General features: G+C 37.7%; 1 protein-coding gene across 4 annotated transcripts in view; it reads right to left on the reverse strand.

Moving 5' to 3' along the window:
* The window catches only part of LOC138738799 (integrator complex subunit 6-like), a 73,169-nt gene that overhangs the window by 1,567 nt on the left and 43,810 nt on the right, over positions 1-27,792 (reverse strand). For 3 of the 4 annotated variants that reach the window (XM_069889733.1, XM_069889732.1, XM_069889734.1), the window contains 9 exons: positions 23,954-24,086; positions 18,098-18,192; positions 13,526-13,636; positions 10,934-11,149; positions 10,253-10,379; positions 8,858-9,000; positions 6,936-7,173; positions 5,246-5,617; positions 2,591-2,684 (listed from right to left, as the gene is read on the reverse strand). In XM_069889733.1, coding sequence (XP_069745834.1) covers positions 2,591-2,684; positions 5,246-5,617; positions 6,936-7,173; positions 8,858-9,000; positions 10,253-10,379; positions 10,934-11,149; positions 13,526-13,636; positions 18,098-18,192; positions 23,954-24,086 — 1,529 coding nt within the window. Of the gene's footprint in view, positions 1-2,590; positions 2,685-5,245; positions 5,618-6,935; positions 7,174-8,857; positions 9,001-10,252; positions 10,380-10,933; positions 11,150-13,525; positions 13,637-18,097; positions 18,193-21,168; positions 21,294-23,953; positions 24,087-27,792 lie in introns of those variants that run through there. The other variant, XR_011341771.1, reaches the window with a different exon arrangement.

Below are 27,792 nucleotides of genomic sequence, written 5' to 3' on the forward strand. Positions count from 1 at the left end.
TCAACGATGCTGGCATTTATCTAGTCAGAGCTCACTAATGTTTTGCTTCACATCCTCTTATTCCACTCACCATGCATTTGCTCAAACACTGTTTGCCCATCTCCAAATTTTAAAAGTTCAACCTTCATCTGAGACTGATATTTGCTCAATCCAATAACAGCACTTCATGGCCTCTCAGCTTCTTACTACTTGTGAGATTCTCATTCTAAGCATTTTTGCCTTTTAGTGTTCCATACAACTCATTTTAAAAGCCTGATGTAAAATGCAAATTTTTGCAATAAAAGCATAAAATGCACAAGTTTATTTTTCCCCCCACAGCATCTTCAGAGTAAGGCAACAATGAAAGGGCAAGTGGGGCAGTGCCAAAGATTCTTACTTTGATTTACCCTAGCATCTATAACCTAAATTAAAGTGTGGCTAAAACCTGCTCAATTTCTTGTATGTGGATCTTTTCCAAGGTAGTTGCATCTCCTTTCTCTTCACACTGGCCTTCACAATGGATAACATTTCTTTCCTATGAGCAGGGCACTTTAAATTGCAAAGTTCTGCATGTGACAATTGTGAAAATTCTGACAATACTTTATTGCAAAGCACCTTTCCACCCAATGAAAAGTTGCTTTAAAATCTCAACACGGTGTTGCACACTCAAGAAAAATACCTGCAGCTGCCAAGGTTTATCATTGTGCACTGTCAGATAATAGACAAGGAACTATTAGCTGTGGCTAACTTGTTTTTCCTTGCAGTTTATCTGCACATTAAAAGAATACCTTCCAATGAGGCCACCGTACTTGGAAAGCAGAAACTGACCCATATCATTCAGTGCATCTGATTAATAACATTATGTTCTGTATATTGGACTCAATTCTGGGTGCCCAGATGATAACACATTGCTTTGCTCCATTACATGAGGATCTTTGCAATGCTACTTGGCCAGTTAGATTGTACAACTGTTCAGCAGAAAAGTGAATGAAACCATCAGTGAAAAACTTAGTTGTCCGAGTGCGCCACAAATGTGCTTGTATCACAGATATCTTGTGTGGGAGGCTTTGAGAAGCCAAGTGATCATGCTGCCTGGGAGAGGCAAGAGAGGATGTTAGCAATCTGTGTCATCTGACAACTGTTCAGAAATAGCTGGCTGGAAGGATGATTTGGAAAAAGAGGTTTGATTCTAACACTGGCAGCTAATTTGTGATCCTGTAAACTGACTTGGCAGTGGCAATTACAGCCAATCTGGGTTGCTCTTGCATTCCTTGTTTGGTGAATGCCTTCTCCTTTATTAAGCTCAACGACAGGGAAGCAATTTACATTGAATTTAAAATATTTGCAATGAAAAGGTTATTTCTGATGGACAGGAATTCATACAACATCTTATAAAATGGACAACTGCAAAATTATTTGTATATTAGAATAAAGCTGTTCATAACTATCACAATACTTTTTATTTAAGAACTCTTCACATGATGATAAACTGCCTTGGTGAGCATTCAGAGCAAAAAAAAGATCAAAAATTATTTCACATCTGGACACCATTAGGAGAAATCCAGAAACATCACATTAGTTTTTGAGAAACTGAAAAGAATAAGGAATATACACAGGCAATTTATCCTGAGCTCCTTTGAGAAGCAGACTCTAAATCGCTGGTCAGTTGATTGAAAATATTTTTGCTTATTTTAATTTAGAAAAATATTTTACTAAAAATGTTGCCTGAAGTATATGAAAAGCTATTTAAAACATTTCAAGGTGAAATAAAAATATTTCTCAGCTAATGCTATTTTTCATGGTCATGAATTGTGGCCTGTGCCATCACAAGGGTTGTAATCTGGAACAAAAAGTGAGCTGTCAGGCAGCATTTGTGGAGGAAAAGGAATGTTTGATATTTCAAGTTGATACCTTGAATCAGGGCTGGTACAGGGTCGGTTCAAACCACAAGGACATGAATTGTAAACCAGATTTTGTTATTCTGCAGAATGTACAACTGAATCACTTACCCCGAAATAAGCATTCATTTACACTAAAATAAATAGATTTTTTTTTTTAAAAACCAGAAATTTGTCATCTGAGGTGGCTAAAAGTTAGCTAACATTTTCCAAATAATTTTGACAATTCAAATTATGGAAAAGATTAAAAGAGAAATCTAGAACAGAAGATTAAAAAGTAGTCAAAGGTATGTTTCCAAGGAACCCAAAATGTTAGATTTTAACTGGTGCAAGGAAAATTGATATAGCTGAAGTCAGATGAGGGTGTATAAATATTCTTAAACTTGGATTAAAAGCCACAGTAAACAGACAAACAAATTATGTATGATTTTTTTTTAAATATAAAGAGTCCAATTGCTGTGTATAGTTACTTTCGCACCTAAAAATCTATCAACTCTCCAAATAACTTCTGTGTCACTTAAAACTTTCATACTAGTTAGCCACCAAAATGACTGATCAAGGGTGTGGAAAAGTGTCCTTTTCAAAAACACAGCAATAAATCAAGTTAAATTGTAATCAAGGCAAAACAACTTAAAAATTTTTTTTGATACATCAACATAATACATCAGATAATCCTGAAATGAATGACCAAGATTCCAAAGAAAATAAATTACCTTGCTGCCTCTTTAATGACATTTTGTACAAATACCATCCGCGTTTCCAGACTGCCTTGTACTAGTTTCAATAAATAGAAGATATTTTCATAATCTGAAAGAAAATGTTAAATTAACTATAGTCAGTAATTGTGGGAAATTAATGCCCAATTAATGCTCAAGAATCTTTCAAGTAATAGCAGGATTTCCCCACTATCATCTTAGTCCATGTAAAAATAATTCTAGTGAGTCGATAGTGTTGGGCCTGATGAAGTAAAGTGAAAATGGGTGCCACCAGTGCAAATCCTGGTCCATTGTTTACCAAGACCCATCCATCTCGAAGATGAACCACCATCATATTGAATTGCACTAGGATTATTGATTACGGTGAATATTATCCATCTTAAGCATCTGATATCTCTTCATTTAATTCAGTTTACTGTTAGCTTTTTCTTACCAAGTACCTGTTCATCTGTACAAAATGTGTTCAACAATAAACTCATCATCAACATACTATAATCTATAATCCCAATGGTTCAACATCTGGTTCACTGGAGACACTTCCCATGTTCTCATCAAACATAGCAGGGTCTGGTTTCCCACATGACTCAAACTCTCCCATCACAATGTAAAATTAAACTATGTGTAACATCTAAAAAATGATGATACAAACATGTAGTGTATTAATAGGAGTAATAACTAATCATTTGGAAAACGTGTCAGTCCAGCAACTAGGGAGTATTGAATTATAAAGAAATTTATTGTAAAATGCTAACAACATTAAAAACGGGCATATACTGCAAATATAACAAAAGAGATCAGTTACTGCACCACAGTCACGTCAGAGTTTGTCTGTGAATAGTTAGGAGTATGCTAGTCTTCAATAATTATTCCGATGTCTGTTTTGCCAGTGATCACTTATGCATTGCACCTCTGGTCAGGTCTTTCATTGTGTAAATCATCCATTTGAAAAAAAAATCCTTAACAGCTTAAGGTTCTGCAACCAAAAAGGAAACATTTCACATGGTTCTGAGCAAGGACTTACTTTTACCAGACCAGTCGCAAATCACTGTGATTTTGGTTGATTATTAGGTACACAATTTCCTTAAGAAAACAACTACTCAATTTTAAGCAGATATGGTTGAAGAGTCAAGGCATGAAACTGAAATCCCACTACATTTCTCAGCAATATCCCTTACCAGAGGTTAGATCAATTCTTTTCTTGTTAAAACATTGAAATGGTCTTTTTTGTAATTCTTCTTGCTCAGGATTTATCTGTCCAACTTCACAACCAATAGGGTGTCAGATGGCTCCACAACAAAAGGTCAACTTTATTGAAGGCATACCATTACCCTTGATGGTGGCCTGATCTCTACACATCTAATCCACCTTCAATTTACTGACTTGTTGATGCTGTCTCCACAGGCACTCTTCATAATGAATAATATTTGGATTTATTCCCTCAATAAAATTGTGCTAGCATTAGGAAAGCTCCCTTCTCTCAGTACACACCTGATCATCAACATGCATATGGTCTTTCACAGTTCTAAATAACTGACACCACACCACATTTCAGGTTAACTTGCATCAGAGGTATTCTTTTAATTTATGATGCATTTAAAAGAACCCAATTCCAAAATTGCTACCTCTTTCTACAATCTAGCCAAGACCTACAACTTTCTGCCTTACAAAAATAAAAAAAAGCAGAACAGAATATTGCACTTGTTTATGGCCCTGACGCTAATGGAATGCTTGATATTAAATTTATCAGGTTTTGTTTACCCACCCATAGTGAATTAACTATGGGAGCAGAGATCTGCTGCAATGGTTTAAGGTGACAAAATCATTCATTCCTGATGTTCTCTAACTGCAAATATAAAATGTGTTTTAACAGCCACTGTGTTACTTCAGACTTGTGTGATTTCCACTGTTAAATAACCTATGAAAAGTCAAAGCAAACTCAAGAGATCAAATTCCAGAAGGACTGAAACAGCTGGACCAGACTTTCAAAAAAGTGAAAAAGCACAGGGCAAAACTCCTAACATTAGTTATCAGTTCTAGTTGTTGATCATACCAAAAACAAAAAAAGTGCTAATTATAACCAGAAAATAACTGGTTTGGAATTTAACTCTTGAACTAATCAACAGCCCAGTGATATTATGGTTGTGGTGAGGATTCAGGAAAGCTGTGAACAGCAACAAGCAGATGTGAAATCTGGGCGTGGCATAACAAGTGAAATGTGATTATGACCACTGGATGTCTCTGACATTCTTCCAACTTTAGAACTGTAAATGTAGATATCTGACCCACAGACCAATGTTCGTGCAATCCAACACACACTTCTGTTGAATGTTTTTCTAATTTTGCTAAGAAAAAGGCTTGATCATGTGATGGGTAACTAAATGGGTAAAGGGAAGGGAGCAGGGAAAAAAGTCATAAGAAACATGTGAGCAAGTTAAATGAGATTGCTTTTCTAACCATACAGGAGCACAGACATGGAGTAACAATAGTTTAGCATCAAATATCCAACTTGGTTCCTCTGGAGCAAATAAAATATTACTATTGAAACCAATAGGTTCACTCAAACATTCTGAATATGTGTAACAGAAGCATTACTGAAGTCTATTATTTCAGTAGAGCAAAGAAATTACATTTGATTCTTTTAACCATACTTACGCCTGCCTGGTTTACGAATTTCTTTAAAAATTTGTGCCCTTAGCTCTATATTAGTCTCTTGCTGTTTTGACTTCACAAGTGTTTTAATGGCATTTGGTGAAGATCTGTTCAAAAGTCCATCCTGACATACTTCACTGTCCTTAGATTCCTCATGGTTAAGGTCAACACTACCAACAGAATTATTATCGACTACCAAAAGACCACTGTCCATCTCATGATTTGCAAATTCTTCTCCAAACTCCACAGAGTCAGATGTTGAATGGATCAGAGGTGACTCAGATTCAAGTCTTTGGGGTGGAATTTCAACTGGAAGTGGATCTACAATATTGTTTTCAACATAATCCTCACACATAGTCTGGTTTTCTTCAGCCTCTAGGAAAAGAAATACATAATAGAGGTATGTTACTGCAGTGGTTTAAAATTCTGTCTATATAATAAACTTTTTAAACAAAGTATTCTGTCCATTTTCTTTATCATCTGATAATCTCATTTTAGACTCAGGTGACGTTGACACTGCACTATAGCTCTAGGGTGGTAGCCAATTTATTTGTCACAAAATACAGAGCACAGTGAGAATAGTTCTCCTGTGAGCAGACGAGGTTAACTCGATCATTCATACAGCCGTGTAAGGAGCATAATTATGGAGTGCAGGATTGCAAAGGCAGTATGATACCACGGTTATGGGGTTCACTCAAGAGGCTGATTGCTGTGGGGATTAACCATCTTTATCCCTGTTGGTCAATGCAGAAAAGAATGCACCTGTCTCTTCAGAGACAGACACAATCTCAAAGCTGAAAAGTGTCCACACCAATGGCCTTCCTTAACACACTTCATCCACCTCAGTAGGATACTGCCCTCCACAAACAGGCCAACATGTTTATCATTGCTCAGTTTATGGCACAAATCACATGGCTGCAAAATAAAAATTCTATTCTGAAGACAAGAGGATCAAACACTGTCAGTGGCATCACATGTATTGAACAATAAAGGAAAAAATTACAATTGATAACAGCAAACAGTCAAGGTCAAAGTGCTGAAAAGTCAACAATAGGGGAATTGAAGTCATGTTTTGTTTAACTATGAATACAAAATAGTTTTAGGACATTATATAATCTTGTCATTGTTAAAAAAATTAATTTCACAGCATTACAGAAGCAATCAGTGATTGCTAATCAACAATCTTTGACAATGAATTTAAAATTGATATTAATCCATGGGATCCCAGGATAACAAATTATTCACACTGAGGCTGAAAATAAATTTGCTGGAACAAAGCACCTACAAAATAAAATGATAAATCAAGGGAAAGGAGCAGAATGGGTTGAAAGTGCTATAAAAAGTTATCTGTACAGTGTGCAAATTCCAGAGGGAAGAAGTCATCCAGGATTGAAACCACGAGAAGAGGCATTGGGCAAACATAAATGACAACAAAACAATTCCTTCAGCATGATATTAAAAATGAATAAAATTGGCAAGAAGAAAATTCATTCTAATATAGAAAAAGTCACTTCTGTGTGGCTGTGTTCATGTATTTGGCATTCAACACAAGTGGTTGGTATGCTTTCATTAGTTTTACCATCAGTAGGTTTCTCATTAGTTTGTATAGGCCATCTTATGAACTTTCAAAAGATCTTTTTAAGCCATTCATTATAAATCCATGTCTGCAGTATACATTACATATCCCCCTTACCTTGAATAGCTGATATTGGCTTTACAAGATCTGCCTGTGGCTGTACAACTGGTACAAGGGGAGGGCCCTTGCCACCGCTGTGATTAGCCATTGTTGTCGGTGTCGCAGGACGTCCTTTTAATAAAGGTGACATACAACGACGCCTTTTTGGGATTCCTGCCACATTCAGCTCCACTGGTCGTTTGCTTCTGTTTTGAGGTCCAGACACGAATTCATCAGCTTCATCAATCATCATTCCCTGCAACACAAATACCTGTAATTCTCATGCCCACAAAAGGTGTGCAGTTACATTTTATTCGCTTGCCTAGTAATAACCCATCACCAGATACCAAAATTGCCTTAAATACATGTTACCACAAACATTTCACACACTGCTCTCACGAACTTTAAAACATCTGCAAAGTCAAACTTTCAAACACTCAGACATGGTGCATCAAGGCCCACCTTTCATCTATTGCCAATTCTTTAAAAATTACTGTGTATCTCACAAATGCATAGGTTAAAGGAGCTGTAAAGAAAAGCCAATGTGAACTATTTCACTACATCAAATGAAGAGGAAGTAAACGTTGAGCTACAACAAAGAACTTACGAATAATTAGATAGCTTGTTCAAAAGAACTGATTAATATCAATGTGGTATGGAGGTGAGGAAATCCAGGATCCAGTTGCACAGGTCCAAGACTTGGATTTTGCTGATTAGTTTTGCAGGGATGGTATTGAACAGCAAACCGTAGTCAACAAAGTACATCATGATCCATGCATCTTTACTGTCCAGGTGTTGCAGGGTTTTGTGCAGAACCAGTGAGATGGCATCTGCCATAGACCGGCTGCTGCATTAGGCAAATTGGAATGGATCCGTGTCGCCGCATGTGCTTCAACACTAGCCTCTCAAGCACTTCATCACTGTGGATGTGTGTGCCACTGGTTGAATCTCATTTAGGTAGTTAACACACTCTTCCTGTACGAGTGAGGCCTATATGAAACAGGTGGGGACTACACCTTGCCAGAGTAAGATGTTGAAGATATCCATGAAAATATTGGCCAGTTGGTCAATACAGATTTTCAGTACTCAGCCAGTTTGGTCCAGACAAAAACAGAACATTTTGGAAATATTCAGGTCAGCTAGCATAGGAGAAAAGAAACACTGTATATGTTTCAACACATATTTCAATATATAGAGAATGTGATGGGAGCAAAAGTGCTACAGTGGAGATCAAAGTTATTTAGATGACAAATGCAGTTGATGCTATCTCGTTAATCGATTAATCAGAACACGCAAAAAGCACTTAGAAATAAATTCCATAGTCATTCTAAAGTACATAGTCATTTTAACTTGTATGTGTTGAATGGATGCTAGTTTAAAAATAATGTGCAAAGCTCTTGAGGCATCATTACCATACCACATTAAAAGGAGAAAAACTGAATTGGTCCATATCAATTAGCTGCATTTTTATCTCAGCTTTGATCCAATATAGTTTAGCTTGGTAGCCATTTGGAACATTGTACAGCAACAGATTACTATTCTAAATCCAATCAGCATTAGAACTTAAGTTTATAATTAAGAAAAAAAAACTTATTTTCTCCCTGAATAGAGAATGCACACAAGGCAATTGCGCTGATTTAAATTAGATAGACCACATGTTCTATGTAAGAGGACTGGAGTAAGAACACCCAAGAGTCTCAAGAGGCCTATTAAAACCTCTGCCAAATGAGTTATGCTACTTTTGGCTCTGCAGCCCCAAACCCTGCTAATAATAGCATCAAAGACAAAGGAAAAACAACTAACAAGGGACTAAAGGCATAGTACAGCTGTAAGTAATTGTTTTAACACCTTGGATAGGTATAGAAATATACAACCTCTTCTGCAAAATGTCAAGGAACACTCACACGTTACAGCCCACATTTAGATACATTGGTACATACCTTCTTGTCCAATTTAAAAGGATTTCCAAATGTATGCAATCGCCTGGGCTGATCAGGGTCAAGTTCACGTAGTGGAGAAGGCACATGTTTCAGAAACTCCTGGTAATTTCCCATCTGTGCTATTGGGACACTGTGCCTCTGATCTGAAGGGGAATAAAAATCAAAGATAGTTCACTATTTTCACTTTCATGGAAAATCTGAGTTGTAATATTCAAGAATAAACTGAAATGCAACCTCAATATTTGACAGCATAACTATACCCATTAACTTTCAGTATTTCATTAGCCCCTATTGTTAAAGGCAAAAATCAAAGCTGAAATGGTGCATCATATATAATATGAAATTTTTAAGTATTAAAAAAGATCTTTACATATGGCATATAAAAACTGATGTCCAAATAGAGCAGCTTATCAACAAAAATATAGTACAAAAGTTTATAAGATTAAAATACCCAACAAAAAAATACAATGATAAAAATTACTTTTCACCTCAACCATAGCAGTTCTAGAGTGTGAAAGCTTTTTCATTTTAATAAATTTAAGTAAGGAAAAGTAATTTTGTTATTTTGAGCCTTAATACAATAAATGCACAGAGGCCATCTATTGGTCAAGTTCAAGGTCTATATAGGGCCAAGCACACTGGTAAAAGCTTGATTATTAGCAATTCAAATCTATTCATGGACTTGTCATTCCCCATTCACTTCAGAGCCTCAAGGTAATTTCTCCAATTCTGTCTCTCAACTCCCCTCAAAATTACCCCTTCTCTTTCAATGTTCTTGAAAATTCTTAAGTTTTGCACCATTATTTTAGGCTCAGTCTCAATTTTTATTTCATTAGGTGGTGGTCCTGTTTTTATTCCCCCAAGATTATAGGTGTAGGATTGATGCAAATGATGCTGTCTAACTTGACTTTATGAATAAAGCAGTATTTTGCACTGGAGGCAAAGTCCCCTGGACTTGCCCAGGTAGCAATGTTATAAAAGCATAGAGCCTTTGAAAAGAGCTTCATCAAGTTTTAAACTTTCCAACGTTAAATTCAAACAAAATGAATCTCAGAAGGAAAAGCACAAACCAAAACAGCTACTGGATATTTTGTACCAAATATTCTAGTCTAGCAGTTTGGACCCTGCAGACAACAACATTACCAGGTCAGCTGCAATTAAAATTGCTCAACACAAAGAAGGGTAGCACTGATTGTTGGACTACTTTGGTACAGGCATAGAATACTGTACTCCAGATTCATTTCAGCAATCTTTTTTTTTTAAAATCTCAGTGATAGACCTTCTTAATATTAAAAATGGTGCCCAAATACTCAAATGGCACTTATCATCATGGAATCCACCTAAACAAAATACACAAAGTCTGGATTTTTTAACTGTTACATTATTATTTTTTACCTTCATCTTGACCTTTTAATGGACCATGTGTGATTTTCAATAAGTTTAACCTCATGCGTGTAAGCTGATCCAGAAGATTCCGTCTTGGTATATCATAGGCATTCTTGTAACTCTGAGGTTTCAAATCCTTAAAAGTAATTTTGAAAGGAAATAAATTGAAGTAACAAAGTGCCATTCTACATTCTTCACCAAAGATGACCTCAAACAATCAAGCCCTATAGAAGGGTGATTTTAGTTACAATTGTACTGATATGGTATGGAGTCAACTTGGGTCCATGCAAACATGTCCTTGAAAAGAATTGTTTCTACTTGGAGATGCTGTGATGATCTTGGACCAGGAAAAACTGAAAAGGTTTTGTATTATGGTCAAACTTCTTGGCAATTTCTTTATTTGGAAGGTTTAATTTGGAAAGATGGTTAATTTTAGCACACGAATAGAAAATAGGCTTTTTTTGAGAAAGAGAGCATCCATAACTGTTAACTACTAAAATACAGTGCAAAGATATTCAAGTAATATAAAAAAAGGCATTTTTCTTTTTCATAACTGCTTAACAGCACCATAAGGTTAACTCAAAACATTATAACATCCAAGATTCAGAGTGAAATAATAATTCACAATTTCACAGAAAAACAATCCTTGAATCTGCATTTCAAATTAGAAATACCTGAAAGGTGACTCACCTTGTTGAGAATCCCAATTTGAAATCCAGCAAACTCCTTCATATTTAAATCCATAAGCCTGTATGGAGGATCCCCTGTGATTCCCATCAGGATTTGCCTCAAGTCTTTGCGTTGTGTTAGTGAGAGGGCATTGCTCTTGTTTCTTACTTTAATGCCAGACTCTTGAAGTGGCTTCTTACCCACTGAACTTATAATTCGGTCAGATTCTAGTTTAGCCTGAGAATTGAAAGAAGGATGTTTTACTGAAGAAATTGTTTAAAATTCAAGATAAAGTCAGAATACAGTTCAAAAAATACTTTTTAATTTCCTTAATAAAGAAACTTTAAATTAATATTAAAGACAAAGTGTGAATCAATAACCAACGGGAAATTATCTATCAAAGGTGAATAAATATTGACTCAAAGACCAAAGTGATTCCTTCCAAAGGCAGTTTCCTTAAAAATCTGAATTTTTATTACACTTTCACAACTACCTTCCCAAAGCATGTATTAAATGCTTGATTATTGCAGTTATTTCCATATTGTAAGCAAGCAATAATGCACAACTACAAGGGAAATGTAGGGAGCAGAAACAGCCATTAGACGTGGCCTTTTCTGATTTCAATGAAACCTTTAACCAGGAGAAACTTGTGGCACACTCATTTCAAGTTCAGCTGCCCGCACAAATTTGGCTCCATTTTACATTTGTTGTATGATGGCAGACACACCAGGAATCAAACCACTAAGTCAATAACAAAGCCCATCTCAGTGAAGATCGTGTCTACAGGGCTGTATTATTGCCTCCACTCTTTCCAAATGTTCTCGCTACAATATTGCGCCTCACCTACAACAACCTTCACAACCTGTGGGAAATGTTTCAGCACAACGGTACAGCCAATGAGTTTGGCCGCTCCAGTGATCTGGGCTCATTTTGTGGAGTTTGATTATTGTATGTGTGCAAAGGAGGTTTGGTGGATCAAAGGGCCTGTTACAGTGCTATATTACTCTGACCACACTAACATATTCTAGTCAAGATGCAGTACATAAATCATGTCTGCATACGTTCAGAAATTGAGCACCAAGTCAATGTAAATTATTAATTCAAGTGGACAAAAGCCTTGCACTCAGCACCCAGTCTTCACTGCAGACTGGTCTCAAACAATAAATGGTCCATTGCAGGACCCTGGAAAACAGACCTCGTATCTCAGGGGGAAATCTCTTAATTAAAGCAAACATCGATTAGGAAAAATATCACCTTCATTGCACCAAATTTATTCCGAGGCATTTCTCAACAAAGTTCTCAAACCTGGCGCACCACTCATATCTACAAGGCCATGTCTACAAGGCAGAAGAGAACCTTAAATGTTTGTATGATGTGAGGTTCCTACAGAAAGCATCAAGGCACTGACAATTGATGGGATTAATAGCGTCTCTGCAAATTCATCCAAATTAACTGGAAGGATAAGCAAACCAATGTCAATATCATCTCCCATGCCAACATCACTTGTACCTAGGCCCTGCTAAAATTGAGTCAGTTTCTTTGACCAGGCCATACTTTTGCATCTGACAATACTGAACCCATCTATTCTAATGTAACTACATCTAATTCACAGAAAAATATTACCACCAGAAAAGGAAAACACTCCAGCATGTGCTTAAATGGGAAATACCAGGCTCAATACAACCTCATACATGCACTGGAAATGCATAGAATCCCTGTGGAAAAGGCAGAAGATGTACACCACCACACAAACTACCCACCTGCCCTGTAAAGAAGTCTGCAGTTCCCACCTTGGCCTCTTGAACCACCTCAGAGCCCATGACATGGACTGGAAGAAAATCATCTTTGATTCTGAGGGGCTGCCCAAGAAGAACTCTGCACTGTTAACAAGGCTGGAAGTTGAGCCACTCGCCCCTTAAAAATTGATTTTGTTGCACATACAGCAGGTGTAATAGCTTTGACACAGAAAATTACTTCTACATATACAAGTCTCTTGCTGCTAGATTTTAAACAAAATTTAATGCATTAGGTGATATCTATGAACAGTCAGTAACAGTACTTCATCTTGATCAGTAAAGCAACTCAAAATGCTAATAGGTAATTTCTGTAACTTGGTCAGAAATGTAGATCAAGAGAAGAGAGCAGACAATCTACATAACTTCAGGTAAAGTAGGCTGAAAGATACAAAACAAAACCAATGTAAAAAAAATTCATACAAACATACCAACTAGGACCTCAAGCATGTCCAAACATTTAATATGATCCTGGGCCTCAACTCATCCTGCGCTAGAATAATTATCAGTACCAAGCAAAATAAAGCAATTTTTAAAGCATTTCCATGTTTCTATTAAAGACTTCATTGTCTAAATCTATAATGGAATCAAACAAATCCTATGTTTAGGAAAGGATGGGACTGAAATGATTAAGCATTGGTACTTTCTCACAAAACAAAATTCACAAGTAACTGTCATCTTTGATCAACTTAGCAACAAAACTGGATAGAAAATTGGTCTTTTTAAAATCATCTCCTTGTCGATTAAGTGATGCTCCAGTAACTACAGTGTGGGAAAGTTGCTGGAAAGAAGTGGCCACTAAACTGAAAAACAACCTTACCTGTTGACTAAGTTTTTTGAGGTAAGAAATGACACTGTAGCTAAGACCATAATCCACTCCTTCTGCAATCAAGTTGGGAGCTCCCATCATCCTCAATGCTTTTTTCAATGGCTAGTGAAATTCAACAAATAGTTACTGCAACAAATGCCATTAATGGTCAATAAATCATCAAAATGAAAAGATCCAGTGAAATTTCACACTGCATTAACATTGTAGAACACCCAAGCAAAGTTCAGTTCTTCAGGTTCGAGAACCATACTTGGAAGGACACTGAAATTAAGACAATCTTGATGCTGGAATATGGAGTAAAGATTAATTACTGCAAAAACTCGGAAGTCAGGTAGCATGTGTGGAAGCAAAGATATGGTTACTGTCCATCTCTTGGTCTCCACAGAGGTTTCTGGACCCTCTGTGCTTCCAGGAATCTTTTGGTCGCGACAAACTTGCCATACAAATTTCAATTTCTAGTTCTGTTCCAGGACAGAGTGCGAGGTGGGGGCTGGGGGGGGGTAGCTGAACCAGGGGAGGGTGAAGGATGATGTGCTGATGGGAAGTGTGAGGAGTGGAGTTTGAAGTCAGAGGCAGTAGATTCACAAATGCCATACAAAAGAAAGAAGGGCAGTGGGGGAAAAAAAGGTTGGTAATGTCTCATACAGGGCAAGACTGGAGCATAAAAGTAGAAACAAAGGCTCCCAGTAATGGAATCTGATATGATAATAATGGTGAAATAATATACAGTTAGGGGAGAGGAGAAGGACAGCTTCACAAACTCCAATACCAGCGGAAAGCAACGCAAGCCCAAGGAAATTTATTGAAATTGTGTCTGGTGCTAGCAATACATATCAAAGACAACAAACATCTCCGAGCAGACTGCAATCCACGAAATGTGTGTGGAGAAGGACGCATGGTTTATCCACAGCAGCATAATATAGGACACATACAGAGACAGACACGAGTGCTGATGGAAAATCACCAGCTTGATGAAAAATGTTCTTTTGTCTGTCTGCCTAAAACTTGTTAGTTTTCCCAAACCCAATGTCAATGAGGGAATGCTTCTGATCGATGCATTGCAGGCTACAGCTAAGGGATGCACTGAAACTTGGTGTGGCCAATGCAATAGCTTCGTGGGGAAGGATCATTGTCTAGGGTCCTTCTGCCAGCAGACATTGAGAGGATGAGACTGGAAGGGTAATCTCTCAAGTAACTGATGGTAATCAAGTTCTGTAGTGTAACTAATTGTGAACACTACAATGTACGGTAATGTGTATAGGAATAGGATACGAAGAATGAAAAGACTTCACACTGTTTTCCTGTTGACATTTTGCTCATACCTTGTTGAAGGGTGCAAGCCCAAAATGTTGCTTATGTTTCTTTATCTGCTCTACAAAAAGTACACTGTTTGACCTGCTGAATTTCTCCAGCATTGTTTTTACTTCAATCACAATTCTCTGTAGACTTGTGTCCTACTCCTATGAAAACACTCATCCCATCCCAGCATCACCTTGCCATTACGAGAGGCCTGAATGAACCTCAATTGTAAAGTCACGTTGCTCTTGCTCTTTACCAACTGATCCCACTATTACTTGCTGTACTTGACCATAAGACAAAGGAGCAGAAGTAGAATATTCAGCCCATTGAGTTTGCCTTTTGCCAATCATAAACTAATCCATTTTCCCCACTCTGCCCAGCCTTCTCCCCATAACATTTGATACCCTAGCTAATCAAGAACCTATCGATCGGTTTTAAATACACCCAACGACCGAGCCCCCACAAGTATCTGTGGCAACAAATTCCACAGATTTATCACCATCTGGCTGAAGAATTTCCTATGCATTACTGTTCTAAGCAGACACCCTTCAATCCTGAATTTGTGCCCTTTTGTCCTTGACTCTCCCAGCATGGGAAACAACCTTTCTACATCTACTCTGTTCATGACTTTCAACATCTGAAACATTTCAATGAGATCCCACCTCATTCTCCTAAATTCCAATGAATACAGGCCAAGAACTGTCAAATGCTCCTCATATAACCATTTAATTCTCAGAATCATCCTAGTGAACCTCCTTTGAACCCTTTCCAATATCAACACAACGAGGAGCTCAAAACTCCTCACATTACTCCGTGAGGTTTCACCAGTGCCTTATAAAGCACCAACATCACATTCCTGCTTTTATATTCTATTACTTTTGAAATGAATGTCAGCATTGTATTTGCCTTCTTAACCTACATCTCAACAGGCCATCCTCAGGACCTTTTGCATCTGGGTGTTTTCAATTTTCTTCCCATTTAAAAAAAGTCTGCTGGTTTATTTAAAAAGTACACGACTATAATTTTCAACAGTGCATTTAATTTGCCACTTCGCTGCCCATTCTTCCCATCTAAGTCCTTCTGCAGCTTGCGTGTTTCCTCTACATTACCTGCTCCTCCACCTACCTTCACATCATCTGCAAACTTGGCCACAAAGCCATTCACATCCAAATAATTCACATACATCATTAAAAGCAGTGGCCCCAATACTAACTCCTGTGAAACACCACTACAACTGGCAGACAACCAGAATATGAACCTTGTATTCCAACTCTCCACTTCCTGGCAATCAGCCAATGCTCTATCTACCTATGCTAGAATATTTCCTGTAATACCATGGACTCTTGTTATGTAGCCTAACACCCTGTCAAACACCTTCTGAAAATCCAAATGCACAACATTCACTACATTGCCCTTACTCCAGCCTGCTTGTGACATCTTCAAAGAATTTCAATAGGTTTGTCGAGCAGGAATTTCCCTTAAAGAAACCATGCTGGTTTTAGCCCATCTTGACATGTGCCTCCAAGTACTCTGTAACTTCATACTTGACACTCGACTCCAGCATCTTCCCAATCACTAACTGGCCTACAATTTCCTTTTTGTTGCCTCCCTCCTTTCTTGAATAAGAGGCGACATCTGCAAATTTCCAGCCCTCCGGGACCATGCCAAAAACTACCTATTCCTGAAAGATCATTACCAATGCCTCCACAATCTCTGACACCAAGGAAGGCTTCCAAAGCTTGCAGAGGGATCTGAACCAACTGGAAAAATAGGCCAGAAAGGGACAGATGGAAATTAATGCAGAAAAGTGTGAGGTGTTGAGTTTTGGAAGGACAAACCAAGGTAGGACATACACAGTAAGTGGTACATCACTGAGGAGTGCAGAGAAACAAAGAGATCTAGGAATTCATAATTCCCTGAAAGTGGTGTCACAGATAGACAGGTTTATGAAGAAACCTTTTGGCATCTTGGCCTTCATAAATCAAAGTACTGAGTACAGGAGTTAAGATGTTACGGTGAGATTGCCAAATTTGGAGTATTGTGTGCAATTCTGGTCGCCAAACTACAGGAAGGATATTGGTATGATTGAAAGAGGGTAGAGAAGATTTACTATGTCTTCAGGAGTTGAGTGACTGGAAAAGATTAAACAGGTTAAGACTTTATTCCTTGGAGCGTAAAAGAATGACAGAGATTTGATAGAGGTTGACACATTATTAGAGGAAAAGAGAGTAAATGTGAGTAGGCTCTTTCCATTTAGATTAGGAGAGATAAATATGAGAAGACATGGCTTTAAGATGAAAGAAGAAAGGTTAAGGGGGGAACATTAAGGGGAACTTCTTCAATCAGAGTGGTGGGAGTGTAGAATGAGCTGCCATCTGATGTGGTAAATGTGGGCTCACTCAAGTTTTGAGAATAAATTGGACAGATATATGGATGGGAGAGGTCTGGAGGGTTATGGAATAGGTGCATGTCAGTGGGACTAAAAGAATGTTTAGACACAGACTAGATGGGCCAAATGGCCTGTTTTCCAAGCAGTAGTATTCTTGCCAGGATATTGGTCCTCCTGCAGTTCAGGTGCCACCCGTTCCACTTGTACAGCTCACCCCTTGAATTTGAAATCCTGCCTCCAGCACCATCCCCATAGCAACACATTTGTCTGCATGATCTTCCAGTTCTGACCTTCCCTAGCTAGTGGCACTGGGAATAATCCAGAGATTACCTTCTTGGAGGTCCTGCTCTTCAGCCTCTTTCCAATTTTTTGTCCAGCTGAACTGGTCACAAAACAAACTTTATCTCTTCACCTTGGTATGAGTGACAATAAACTTGAACTAGCAGAAGCGTGCTTGCACAAATCATTCAAAAATATCACATAATATTATGTTACACACTAGAAATGGGTTAAATAAATTGATGATGTGGCTCTACTTCCAGTTTTCATATTCTGAGAACTCAACCAAACTTTTAATCGGTTTCATTTGCTACATATTCACATGGCAACAACTGCAGGATGGAGTTACAATAAAAATCATACAAGATTCAGTCTATAATTCTGCATCAACATTCATTGACTCGATCACTTTGCTAAACCACAACCTCTCCCTTTCCTCTCCACAAATATTAAGAAATTTAATTTTAATTAATATATACTCTGCCTTCATTTTCAAGAGTACCTCAACTGTCAATTTGTTAAAATCTCATCCACAATGAAGAAACATAATTATAATTTTGATTTACAAATAAAGCAAAATATAAAATTTAACATACCCCAATATAATAGGGAGGCATAGTCTTCAAGTAATTTTCAAATGCCTGTCGCCATTTCATAACTGGCTTCAACTTATGCACTTTAAACAAATCATCTGCAAAACAAAAAAAAATTCATTCCTATTTAAGTGCATAATTCCCTTTTGTACACCAGTTGACCTGTATTTTAAATTTTAAAAGTTCTTCAAGGGTTATTCTCTGATACAGGAGATGAAATCAGAGCTTCTCCCCAGGTCTTTATTTCAAATGCACCAAAAGGATCATGTGCCCTTTGCCGTAAAGAAGGTGGCCTGGTTCAAAACCTTAATGCTAGAGGTGGATTAGGAGAGGAAATAAAATGATATCTGCTTCAAGCTATCCAATACAGGCTTGAATTCAATGGAACTTTCAATGCATGCACCACAAATCCACATTCCAATTAAAAATATCATGTTTGGAGACTAAAAACTAACATCCCCTTAAGACCAGGTTCCGAAATGAAGCAGAATTGATGTTGAATCATTTATTTGTCTCCAAAGCGTTGGTTAGCAATCATGTCTGGGTAGAATCTATCTCGTTCCTGCTGCATTTAGGTCAAAATTACATTTTATTCAATTCATGTATGATTTGCCTCCAATCTCAGATTCCTGGCAACCTGCCCTGATTGCTTATGCTCCATTAAATATAGTGCAACATCTAGTTTTTCCTCACCCTCACAGCAGACTTTTGCCTCCTTCAAGTAAACCTAACCAAGCTTGAGAATAGAACTGGCTTCAAAGGGGATGACTTGTACCAAACTATGGTCACGGTTCTGAAAGTTAATGAGGCCATTTTATAATGCCAGAGCAGCAGAAAATCTATTCTGTACTTGGGTACACTAGCACTAATGTGGGAGAGCCTTAAGTGCTCAAAGGATTCGTGTTATACTGCTCCATGGACAATTCGTATATTTTTAGTAAATTTTAATGCATTGTCTCTGAAATATTAAAATTAAATGATTTTGCCTGGACCAATTTAACAAAATCAATTCCCAATTTTAACGTAAAACATTTTTAGAAGCAGTAACAATGGAGCTTACTACCTTTTTGACAACTGGTGAATAAGTGTTCACATCACATGGTTCTATTAAAATCAAGGTTTACAGCACAAATTTTCCAGAGGTAATCTGCACTTGAAGGCTATTAAAATAACAATGAAGTAACAACACTTAGATGAAGTTCCAAGATTCTAGAATTTTGAATGATTAGGAATCAGTCAAATAATATTAGATGCACCATTCATATTTATAATGCACAATGGTTCTGAGCTATAGACTAAATTGAATAGAGTAACCTGCCATGACATTCCTCAGTTGGGTTGGCTTAAAAAGTGGTTACTTTGTTTGCTTCAAGCAGTGCACAACTTTTGTGATAATGCTATTCCAACCTGGCAGACCTTGGGACCAGTAACAAGCATAAGATACTGTTCATTTTTTTAAAAATATTTCCAGGTATTAAGCTCACTGAACTACTGTACAGGCAATCCCCTTTTTTTGAGGGGGGGGGGTGGCGGCGGGGAAAGGAAGCATTACTATCCTAGAAAATTATCTTGATTTTCTGTGTGCATCAAGAAACGAGAGTTGAAAAAAAATTTATTTATTTCACCACCCATTCCTGCCTTGCCCCAGGCACACAAATTCTAGGGGAGTGAATTCAATTTTCTCCTTCAAATGAGAATAAAATACAAAAGTCTGCAGACACCATGACTGAAGGTTTGGGTGCCTGCCGACATTTTGGTCATACCTTGAGAAGGGCTCAGGCCCAAAACGTCGGTCATGTATCTTTATCTTTGCTAATACAAAGTACACTGTTTGACCAGCTGAGTTTCTCCAGCATTTTTTTTTTAATCTCAGATGTTTGGATAGTGATTAATTATGCAAGGACACAATTTTCATTACCCAAATGGCCGTAGAACATAGGATACAATGACCTTATGACAGGCAACCCAAGAAGTATAGATCCTTAACTTCTCCAACAGTCCTCAACTTGTCACTCACCTTGGCTCATCCAACTCTAGCCCTCAAAAGCAGCCTCTACCCAAAGAGCTGAGGGCATTTAATTGCACAGGTATGCCAGTAGATGGCAGGGATTTGCATTAGCATCTGAACAGACCCACATATTGCCCAAATATAGTGTTTCCAAGTACGGTGGAATATGCCTCCGTGTTTGGGCTGAAGGACCAAGAGTACTTTAATGCTCTGCAGGGTACCAACATATCAGATTTAAGCAAAGTGACAAAGATCCAGCTTTCAATATTGGTAAAAAAATAATTCCATTAATCCATCAATTTGCCTGTTAAATTCTGCTCTTCATCAGAGGGTAGACGAGAAGAAAGGAGTAGAGTTGGAAAGATCTCCCAATTTGGCTGTTTGAAGCCAATCCTCAGACTTGTGTTCTGCTTGATGGGGTTCTGAAATTTGAGTAGGTTCACACAAGCGAAGAGAATGCACAGTAAAGTTGGCTGATTTACGAAGGCATTTTCTTGGGGGGGGGGGGGGTAAAAAATGCCTTTTGAAAACATTTTACTCTTATATGCCACCTGATATATGCAGCAGGTCCATTCCAGTTTCTTATATCAGTGACCAGGAGCCCCAAGAATCCCAAACAGTACAATAAAGAATATTTTTAAAATAGCACCTGATGTTATCACAGCCAAAATTGCCTGTTCCAAAAGCTGCTGCATAGCACAATTTTCTGTAACAACCACCCTTAACGCATATAATTCCAGCTAAACTAAATTCAAAATATGTCCAAAATATTTAAATGGAAAATCCAGCAAAATAACAAGTACAGTGCATTTTGTAAACAGTTTTTAAAATGTCACCATTGCTCTTCCAATTATTCAATTTGCTGGTGTGGAGAATACTGCATGTAACCCAAGAACCAGTGATGAATATGCAATCAACAGGTGGTTTCTGATTCAAGTTTTCACAATGACTCGGTATAAAAATCATATCGAACTAAAACACAATTTCAAGAAATCTAAATCAGCTGGAAGGAGGCAATTGCATGAGAAATGTTACGTAATACCAGAGTTCAGCAAAAATTACCTACCCATGAAACAATGCAACAGCAATGGCGGGCCTTGGTGTCGACCAATGAACCATGTTTTCTGACTGTCAGAGGTAGTCGAGAGAGAGGCTTATTGGTCAGGCCCAGTTCGTGCTGATTGCATTTCTCTGGACATGTAAAGACACACACACATACACCATCATTAGATTCATGAACAGCAAATAAATGCAACATATAGCAATACCAAGGCCTAGAAGTAGATATGCAAAAGCAGATTTTCGACAACTGAAAAATATGAATTTAGGCAAAACAGCACTGACTTTTCTACAAAGGTCAGTGATAAACAACTCTGCCAATGTCTGTGTTAAACACATGCAGAGTTCATACATGAAGAAACCATTGATAGATTCCAATTATTACACATATAGAAACTGGCCATCACCTTCCATTAAAAATTATTGCACAATAGAACTTTGAGAAGAACAAAATATTTAATTAGAATCAATTTATATGCATCTATAATCTCCATTTCATCTTCAATATTTCACCAGTTTGTTGCCTGAATAAAAGACTGTTAGGGCAAGATAGGATACGTGGTAACATGGAAGACTAGAATTGCGAGGGGCACAGTGAGGATGTTATCAGTATCTTTTTCCTCTAGATTCTAGGAGCCCAGAAATAGTGGGCTTTATGATGATAGGAGAAATTTAAAGATCTGAGGAATAAGTTTTACCACTCAACATCTACAATGAGCCAGAGGTGGTGGTGGAGCCATATCCAATTACAATGTTTAAAATGCATTTGAAGATGTACTTGGCTAGGAAGAGCAAAGAGGAACACAAGCCGAATGCAGGCAAATGGATTAAGTGTAGATAAGCATAATTTTTGAATTTGACAGAAAGGGCCCATTTCTGTGCTAGATTTACTACTACTAACAATAACACGGAAGCAATGGATTTTCTTCACATAAAACCAAAAAGAATTTCTACACAATGTAGTTCATCAAAATACCTCAATGCATTTTTCTCCAGAAATCAAAACAAATAGAATTTTTCATTTTAAAATCACGCAAATGACCAACAAAATGGGTGTGGGTGGCAATCTCATTTGATTAGAATAACTACAATCCAGCCAACTTCTGTGCTTACCTTTAACGACATGGGGTCCTGCCAGTGCCACCCACGGTTTCTCTCAGCGAGATCTATTACTCTACAGCTAAAAGTGAGCAATGAAGCAGCACTGCCATAACAGCCAAGTCATCAACACAAGTCTCTTGCTTAGAAGATTACTCGGCAAATCATGCAGGTTTATGTAGCAAAGAGAAAGACACATAACCAATGTTTCCAGCCTAAGCCTCATCAAGGTATGAGCAAAGAGTAGACAAGGGCCTGAATTTAGTGGTGGCAGAAGGGGCAGGGGGAGGAGAGCAGGTCTATAGGCAGGAGTACATGTGGGAATGGGTTGGAGGGCATGAAATATCAAAAGCTGAGAAATAGGAGAGGGGGGGGATAGCTCTCTGAATGGAGAGGGAAAGTGGTGAGAGAGCTAAAGAGAGAAAGACAGGAGAGTGGCCTAACAGGAACCAGATAATTCAACATTAATGCCATTCAGTTGAACAGCGCTCAGAAGGAATTTTAGATGTTACGCTTCCAATTTGGGGGTGGCCTTGGTTTTCCAGTGCATGAGGCAATGGACGGACACGTTGGTGTGGGAGTAGGGTGTGGAATTGAAGTGACTGGCTGCTGGGAGATCCACACCACTGCTGCGGAGAGGACAAAGGTGACAACGAAATGATCTCCCACTCTGCACCCAGTTGCTTTGATGTAGTTAAGGTCACAAAGAGTAGATGACTCCTGTAGATTCACAAGTGTTGCTTCATTTGAAAGGATTATTTGGGGACTCAGATGGTGGGGAGTCAACACCTACCTGCTTTTTGCTCATACCTTGAAGGGCTCATGCCCAAACCATTAGTTCTGTATCTTTAGTTCTATCTTCTTAAAGAACAGAACATGTCTGAGTTTCTCCAGCATTTTTTGTTTAAACTACAATCACAGCACCTGCAGACTGTTTAACATCTTAAGAATTTTCCTTGAAAATTAAATTTCCTCTCTAAGCTAAGTTCATAAGAAACACATCTATACTTGTTTTACTTCAATACACTGCAACAAATCCTACAAGAATTATCTGGATACGAAATCAGTACCCAGTGATTAAAGTGGTGCAAAGCAATAGTAGATCGCGCAGACTAGTTTTTTTTTTTAAAAAACCTGTGGAACTGGAGAGCTGCTAACCTTACACTTAAAAGCATTAAAAATGAAATGCCTAAATATTCTTCTACAAGCCAAATGCAAAGTATAATAAATAGAGGAATCCGGATTGTGCTCCTCAAGATGCTTAAAGATGCACATTTATGACTCCAAATCAATGATTCTGTTTGTACCTATATTCTTCCCAGTAAAAATCTGTCATCGAAGCAAACAGTGCAATAAATGTCACTTTTTCAAAGCTTACAATGCAGTCAGATTTCAAATCACATTGAATACTGTGCTGACATTTTCACAGTTCAAGGGACAATTCAGATTTTCTATGCAGGATTCTAACATGCAATCAGTAAATTAAGTGATTGCCAGTGCAAGCATCAGTCATTGGATTGTATTTCTAATGATATTTACTCACAAAGTGGACTCCTATGACATAGATTAAATAGATAATAACCATTAGTAGCATAAATGAACAAGAATGCAAAAGAAATAATATAACCCAAGGACTTCAGTTGACTTTTTAAACTTGGTCCTACTTTAGAATGATTGTAAAACAATATACTTACCTAAAAGTGGAAGCAGTACAGGATAGTTGTAAGGCATCACAAAAAGATTAACACAGTTCAAAGCTGTACTAGCTTTCAGGTAACCAAAAGGATGACCCAGGTCACTGTACTTCCCACTGTTGTTCACATACACCTGGAATAACAATTTGATCAGTTAGAATGTTAAGAATGAATTCTGAAATCTAGTTTGGAATTTAATAAATTATGTTGCTCAGATCAAGTTTAAAACTGTGAACATGGAAGTTTAAGATAATGTAACATGAAAACAAATCTCAAGAGCAATTTCTGACAAACTTTTCCAAAACTGAAATTTTCCTCAACATTCCTAAACCCATGTGGATATTCCATGCCTGGTAGTAATCCCACTCACTGTTTCTAAAACACTGAAATTAAAACAAAGCTGGAAATAAATGACCTGAAAACACCATAATAATTGACATCAATGGTCCTTTCAGTCCCTTAAGCACATTTTCTTGTTCTACCAGATTAAAGTTGATATGCAACGGAACCCAATCTGCACATTTTTTTTATTCATTGGCTTGTAATTAACTTTGTTATTCATAATCCTGAAGTCAACTGAGCCCCTTCGACAATTTTTATTGGGAGGAAAGTTCTTTATTCCTACTTCAAAACAGAGTACAGTTAAGTTTGAAGGCACACATAATTATGTGGAAGCAAGTGGTAGCTTGCAACAAGGAACAGAATGAGTAAACGGCAATAGCATATAGAGAAGTTGATCCTTCATCCTTCGCACACTCAAAAATAGTGGCTCACATAACAGAAGCTTATAAATGGGAATTATGAGCTTTAAAGGAAAATATCTATATCCTGGTTTCCAAGGAGTGTAAGGAAACTAACTGGATAATGCTTCAATATGCTTCGTAGATACAAAGGACCAAATACTTTCACAAAGCAATTCATTTCTTACAAAGGTACAATAATCCGAAAGGCTATGGCCTTTTAATTGCCAGGGAGCTGCAATTCAAAATTAAGTTCAGATTAAAACAAAGGTAATGACCAATGGCAAATTAAGTATTCAAAAAGCAAATATTCAAAAGCTATTTTCTAAAATCTGAAAATTTCATTTTCAAATGAAAATGAAAAGGGCAGCATGGTTGGCATAGCAGTTAGCACAACACCTTGACAGTGCCAGTGATTGGGACCAGACCTGGGTTCGAATCCCGTGCTGTCTTTAAGGAGTTTGTACATTCTCCCAATGCCCCATGGGTTTTCTCCAGGGGCTCCAGTTTCCTCGACCCTTCAAAAATCTACTAGTGTGTAGGTTAATGGAGTGTAAATTGGGTGGCAAACACTCGTAAGGCCATATTGGCTTATTAAAGTGCTGTATGGCTAAGTCTAAATTAATCTAATCCTTTTGTCAGGGTGAGGAAACAGATTAAAATCAAACAGAACAGATTTCTGGAGTATATTTGGTTCCATATTCCAGTCAGAAAAGATGTCATTACTGCTATTTGCAGGCAGCCTCCAAATTCCACCATGTCATTTAAAAAATCATAATTCTATGTGCAGAACTTGTGAATTTTATCAAACCTCCTGATAATCCCATACACAAACACAGCCCCTCCTCGTTCATTCTTCTTCTGAATTTCCACTGGAGTCAGACATGGTCATATACGATTCATTGCCTTTTTGACATAAGATGGCCAGTTTCCCCTTAGCTATATAAAGAAAATCTATTATCGTGGTCTGAAATTTGCTCCAGAAAGTACCAAAATTACAGTCCAAGCAATTCCAGCAACTTTGTGGCTGCCATTTATCTATGAGTGATAGAAGTGAATCTTATGTGAGAAAAAGGATGAGCTAGAAATTAGTCATCAGATCCTGCACTACCAAAACTTTAATACTGTGTGGCAGAAAATGAAAAATAAACTAAGCATTTTTTTTTCCTATTTTTGACTTAGGTTTGAATCTCAAAACTTTGTGGGCAATCAGAAATATTTTTAAAAAACCTTTTAGCTTCAGATCACCAACAATGAAAATTGTACAGGAGAGTTTCAAGAACAAAACATTCAAGCCACAAAATGGACTCTCCACCTCTGTGGGGAGCATCTTGTTTGGTCCAGAATCAATCATAAAATTTACTCTGTGGGCTAAAGGTAGAAAAATCCAAGCCATTGCTTTTGCCCGAATTTTCTTCGCTTTTTAAAAAAAAGGAGATTTTAACTTTCCACATTATTGACTGGAATTCTTACTGTAAAAGAGCTGAATGGGTTGGAGTTTGTCAAGAAAGTTTTCTAGATGAACATAGAAGTACCAACTAGAGAGTGCATAGTCCTATTAGGGAACAAAACAGGACAGGTAACAGAAGTATGTGTAAGGGAACATTTTGGGTCAAGTGATCATAAGGCCATTAGCTTCAAGTTAATTATAGAAGGGCTTCAGGTTGAGATTCTAAATTGGAGAAAGGCTCATTTTGAGAAAATAAGTATCTATAATGCATGGATTAGGATAAGTTGTTCTCAGGCAAGGATGTGTGAGGTAATTATGACCTTCAAAAGGTGAAATTTTGAGAGTACAGAGTTTGTATGTTCCTGTCAGGATTAAAAGCAAAGTTAGCAGGCATGGTTAGAATAGGTGCAGGCACCTATTGGAGTAAATGAGGTACTTGAGCATAAAAAATGCAAGAAAACCCTCAAGAATTAAATGAGGAGGGCTAAAAGACAAGAGGTTGCTTTGGCAGACAATATGAAGAAAAATCCCAAGGGTTTCTACAGGTATATTAAGAGCAAAAGGGTAGTAAAGGATAAAATTGATCCACTTGAAGATCAGAGTGGTCAGCTGGAGCCAAAAGCAATGGGGAAAACCTTGAATTTTTTTTTGCCCATCAGCATTCACTCAGGAAACTGGCAGTGTCGAAGAAAGTAAGGAAAACAAGCAGTGAGGTCAAGGAACCTATACAAATTAAAGAGGAGCAAGTGCCTGCTCTCAAAGCAAATAAGAGTGGAAAAATTCCCAGGGCCAGACAAAATATTCCCTCAGACCTTAAGGGAGGCTAGGGTAGAAATTGCAGGGGCTGTAGTGGAAATATTTACAATATCTTTAGCCACAGGTGTGGTGCCAGAGGAATTGAGGGAACCCTGGAAATGATAGGCCAGTAAGCCTGATGTCAGTATTAGGTAAATTATTGGAAGGTGTTCCAAGAGATTAGATATATTTGGATAGCCAGGGACTGATTAGGGATAGACAACATTGCTTTGTGTGCAGTAGGTAATGTTTAACCAATCTTAAGAGTTTTAAAGTTACAAGGAAAGTTGATGAGGGAAAGGATGTTGTGTACATGGATTTTAGTACTGCCTTTAACAAGATCATAAAAGGAATGTTAGTCAGGAAGGTTCAGACACTTGGTATTCATTGTGAAGTAGCAAACTGGATTCTATATTGGCTGGATGGGAGAATCCAGAGAGTAGTGGTAGTGCTTCTCAGTCTGGAGGCCTGTGACTAGTGGTGTGTCTCAAGGATCAGTGCTTGGACCATTCTTGTTTGACATCAATATCATGATCTAGATGGTAATGTGATTAATTATATCATCAAGTTTGCAGATGACACTAAGATTGGAGGTGTTGAAGACAATAAAGAAGGTTTTCAAAGCTGGACCAGATAGAAAATGGGCTGAAGAATGGGAGATGGAATTTAATGCAGACAATTGTTAAGGACAAACCATGAAAGGTAAATGGTACGGCATAGAGGAGTGTGGTAGAACAGACGGACCTGGGAATACATATAAATAATTTCCTGAAAGTAGCTTCACAAATGGATAGGATTGGAAAGAGAGCTTTTGGCATATTGGTCTTCATAAATCAAAGTACTGAGTAAAGGAG

The sequence above is a fragment of the Narcine bancroftii genome, chromosome 7 (genome assembly GCF_036971445.1).
Source record: "Narcine bancroftii isolate sNarBan1 chromosome 7, sNarBan1.hap1, whole genome shotgun sequence".
Taxonomy (NCBI): Eukaryota; Metazoa; Chordata; class Chondrichthyes; order Torpediniformes; family Narcinidae; genus Narcine; species Narcine bancroftii.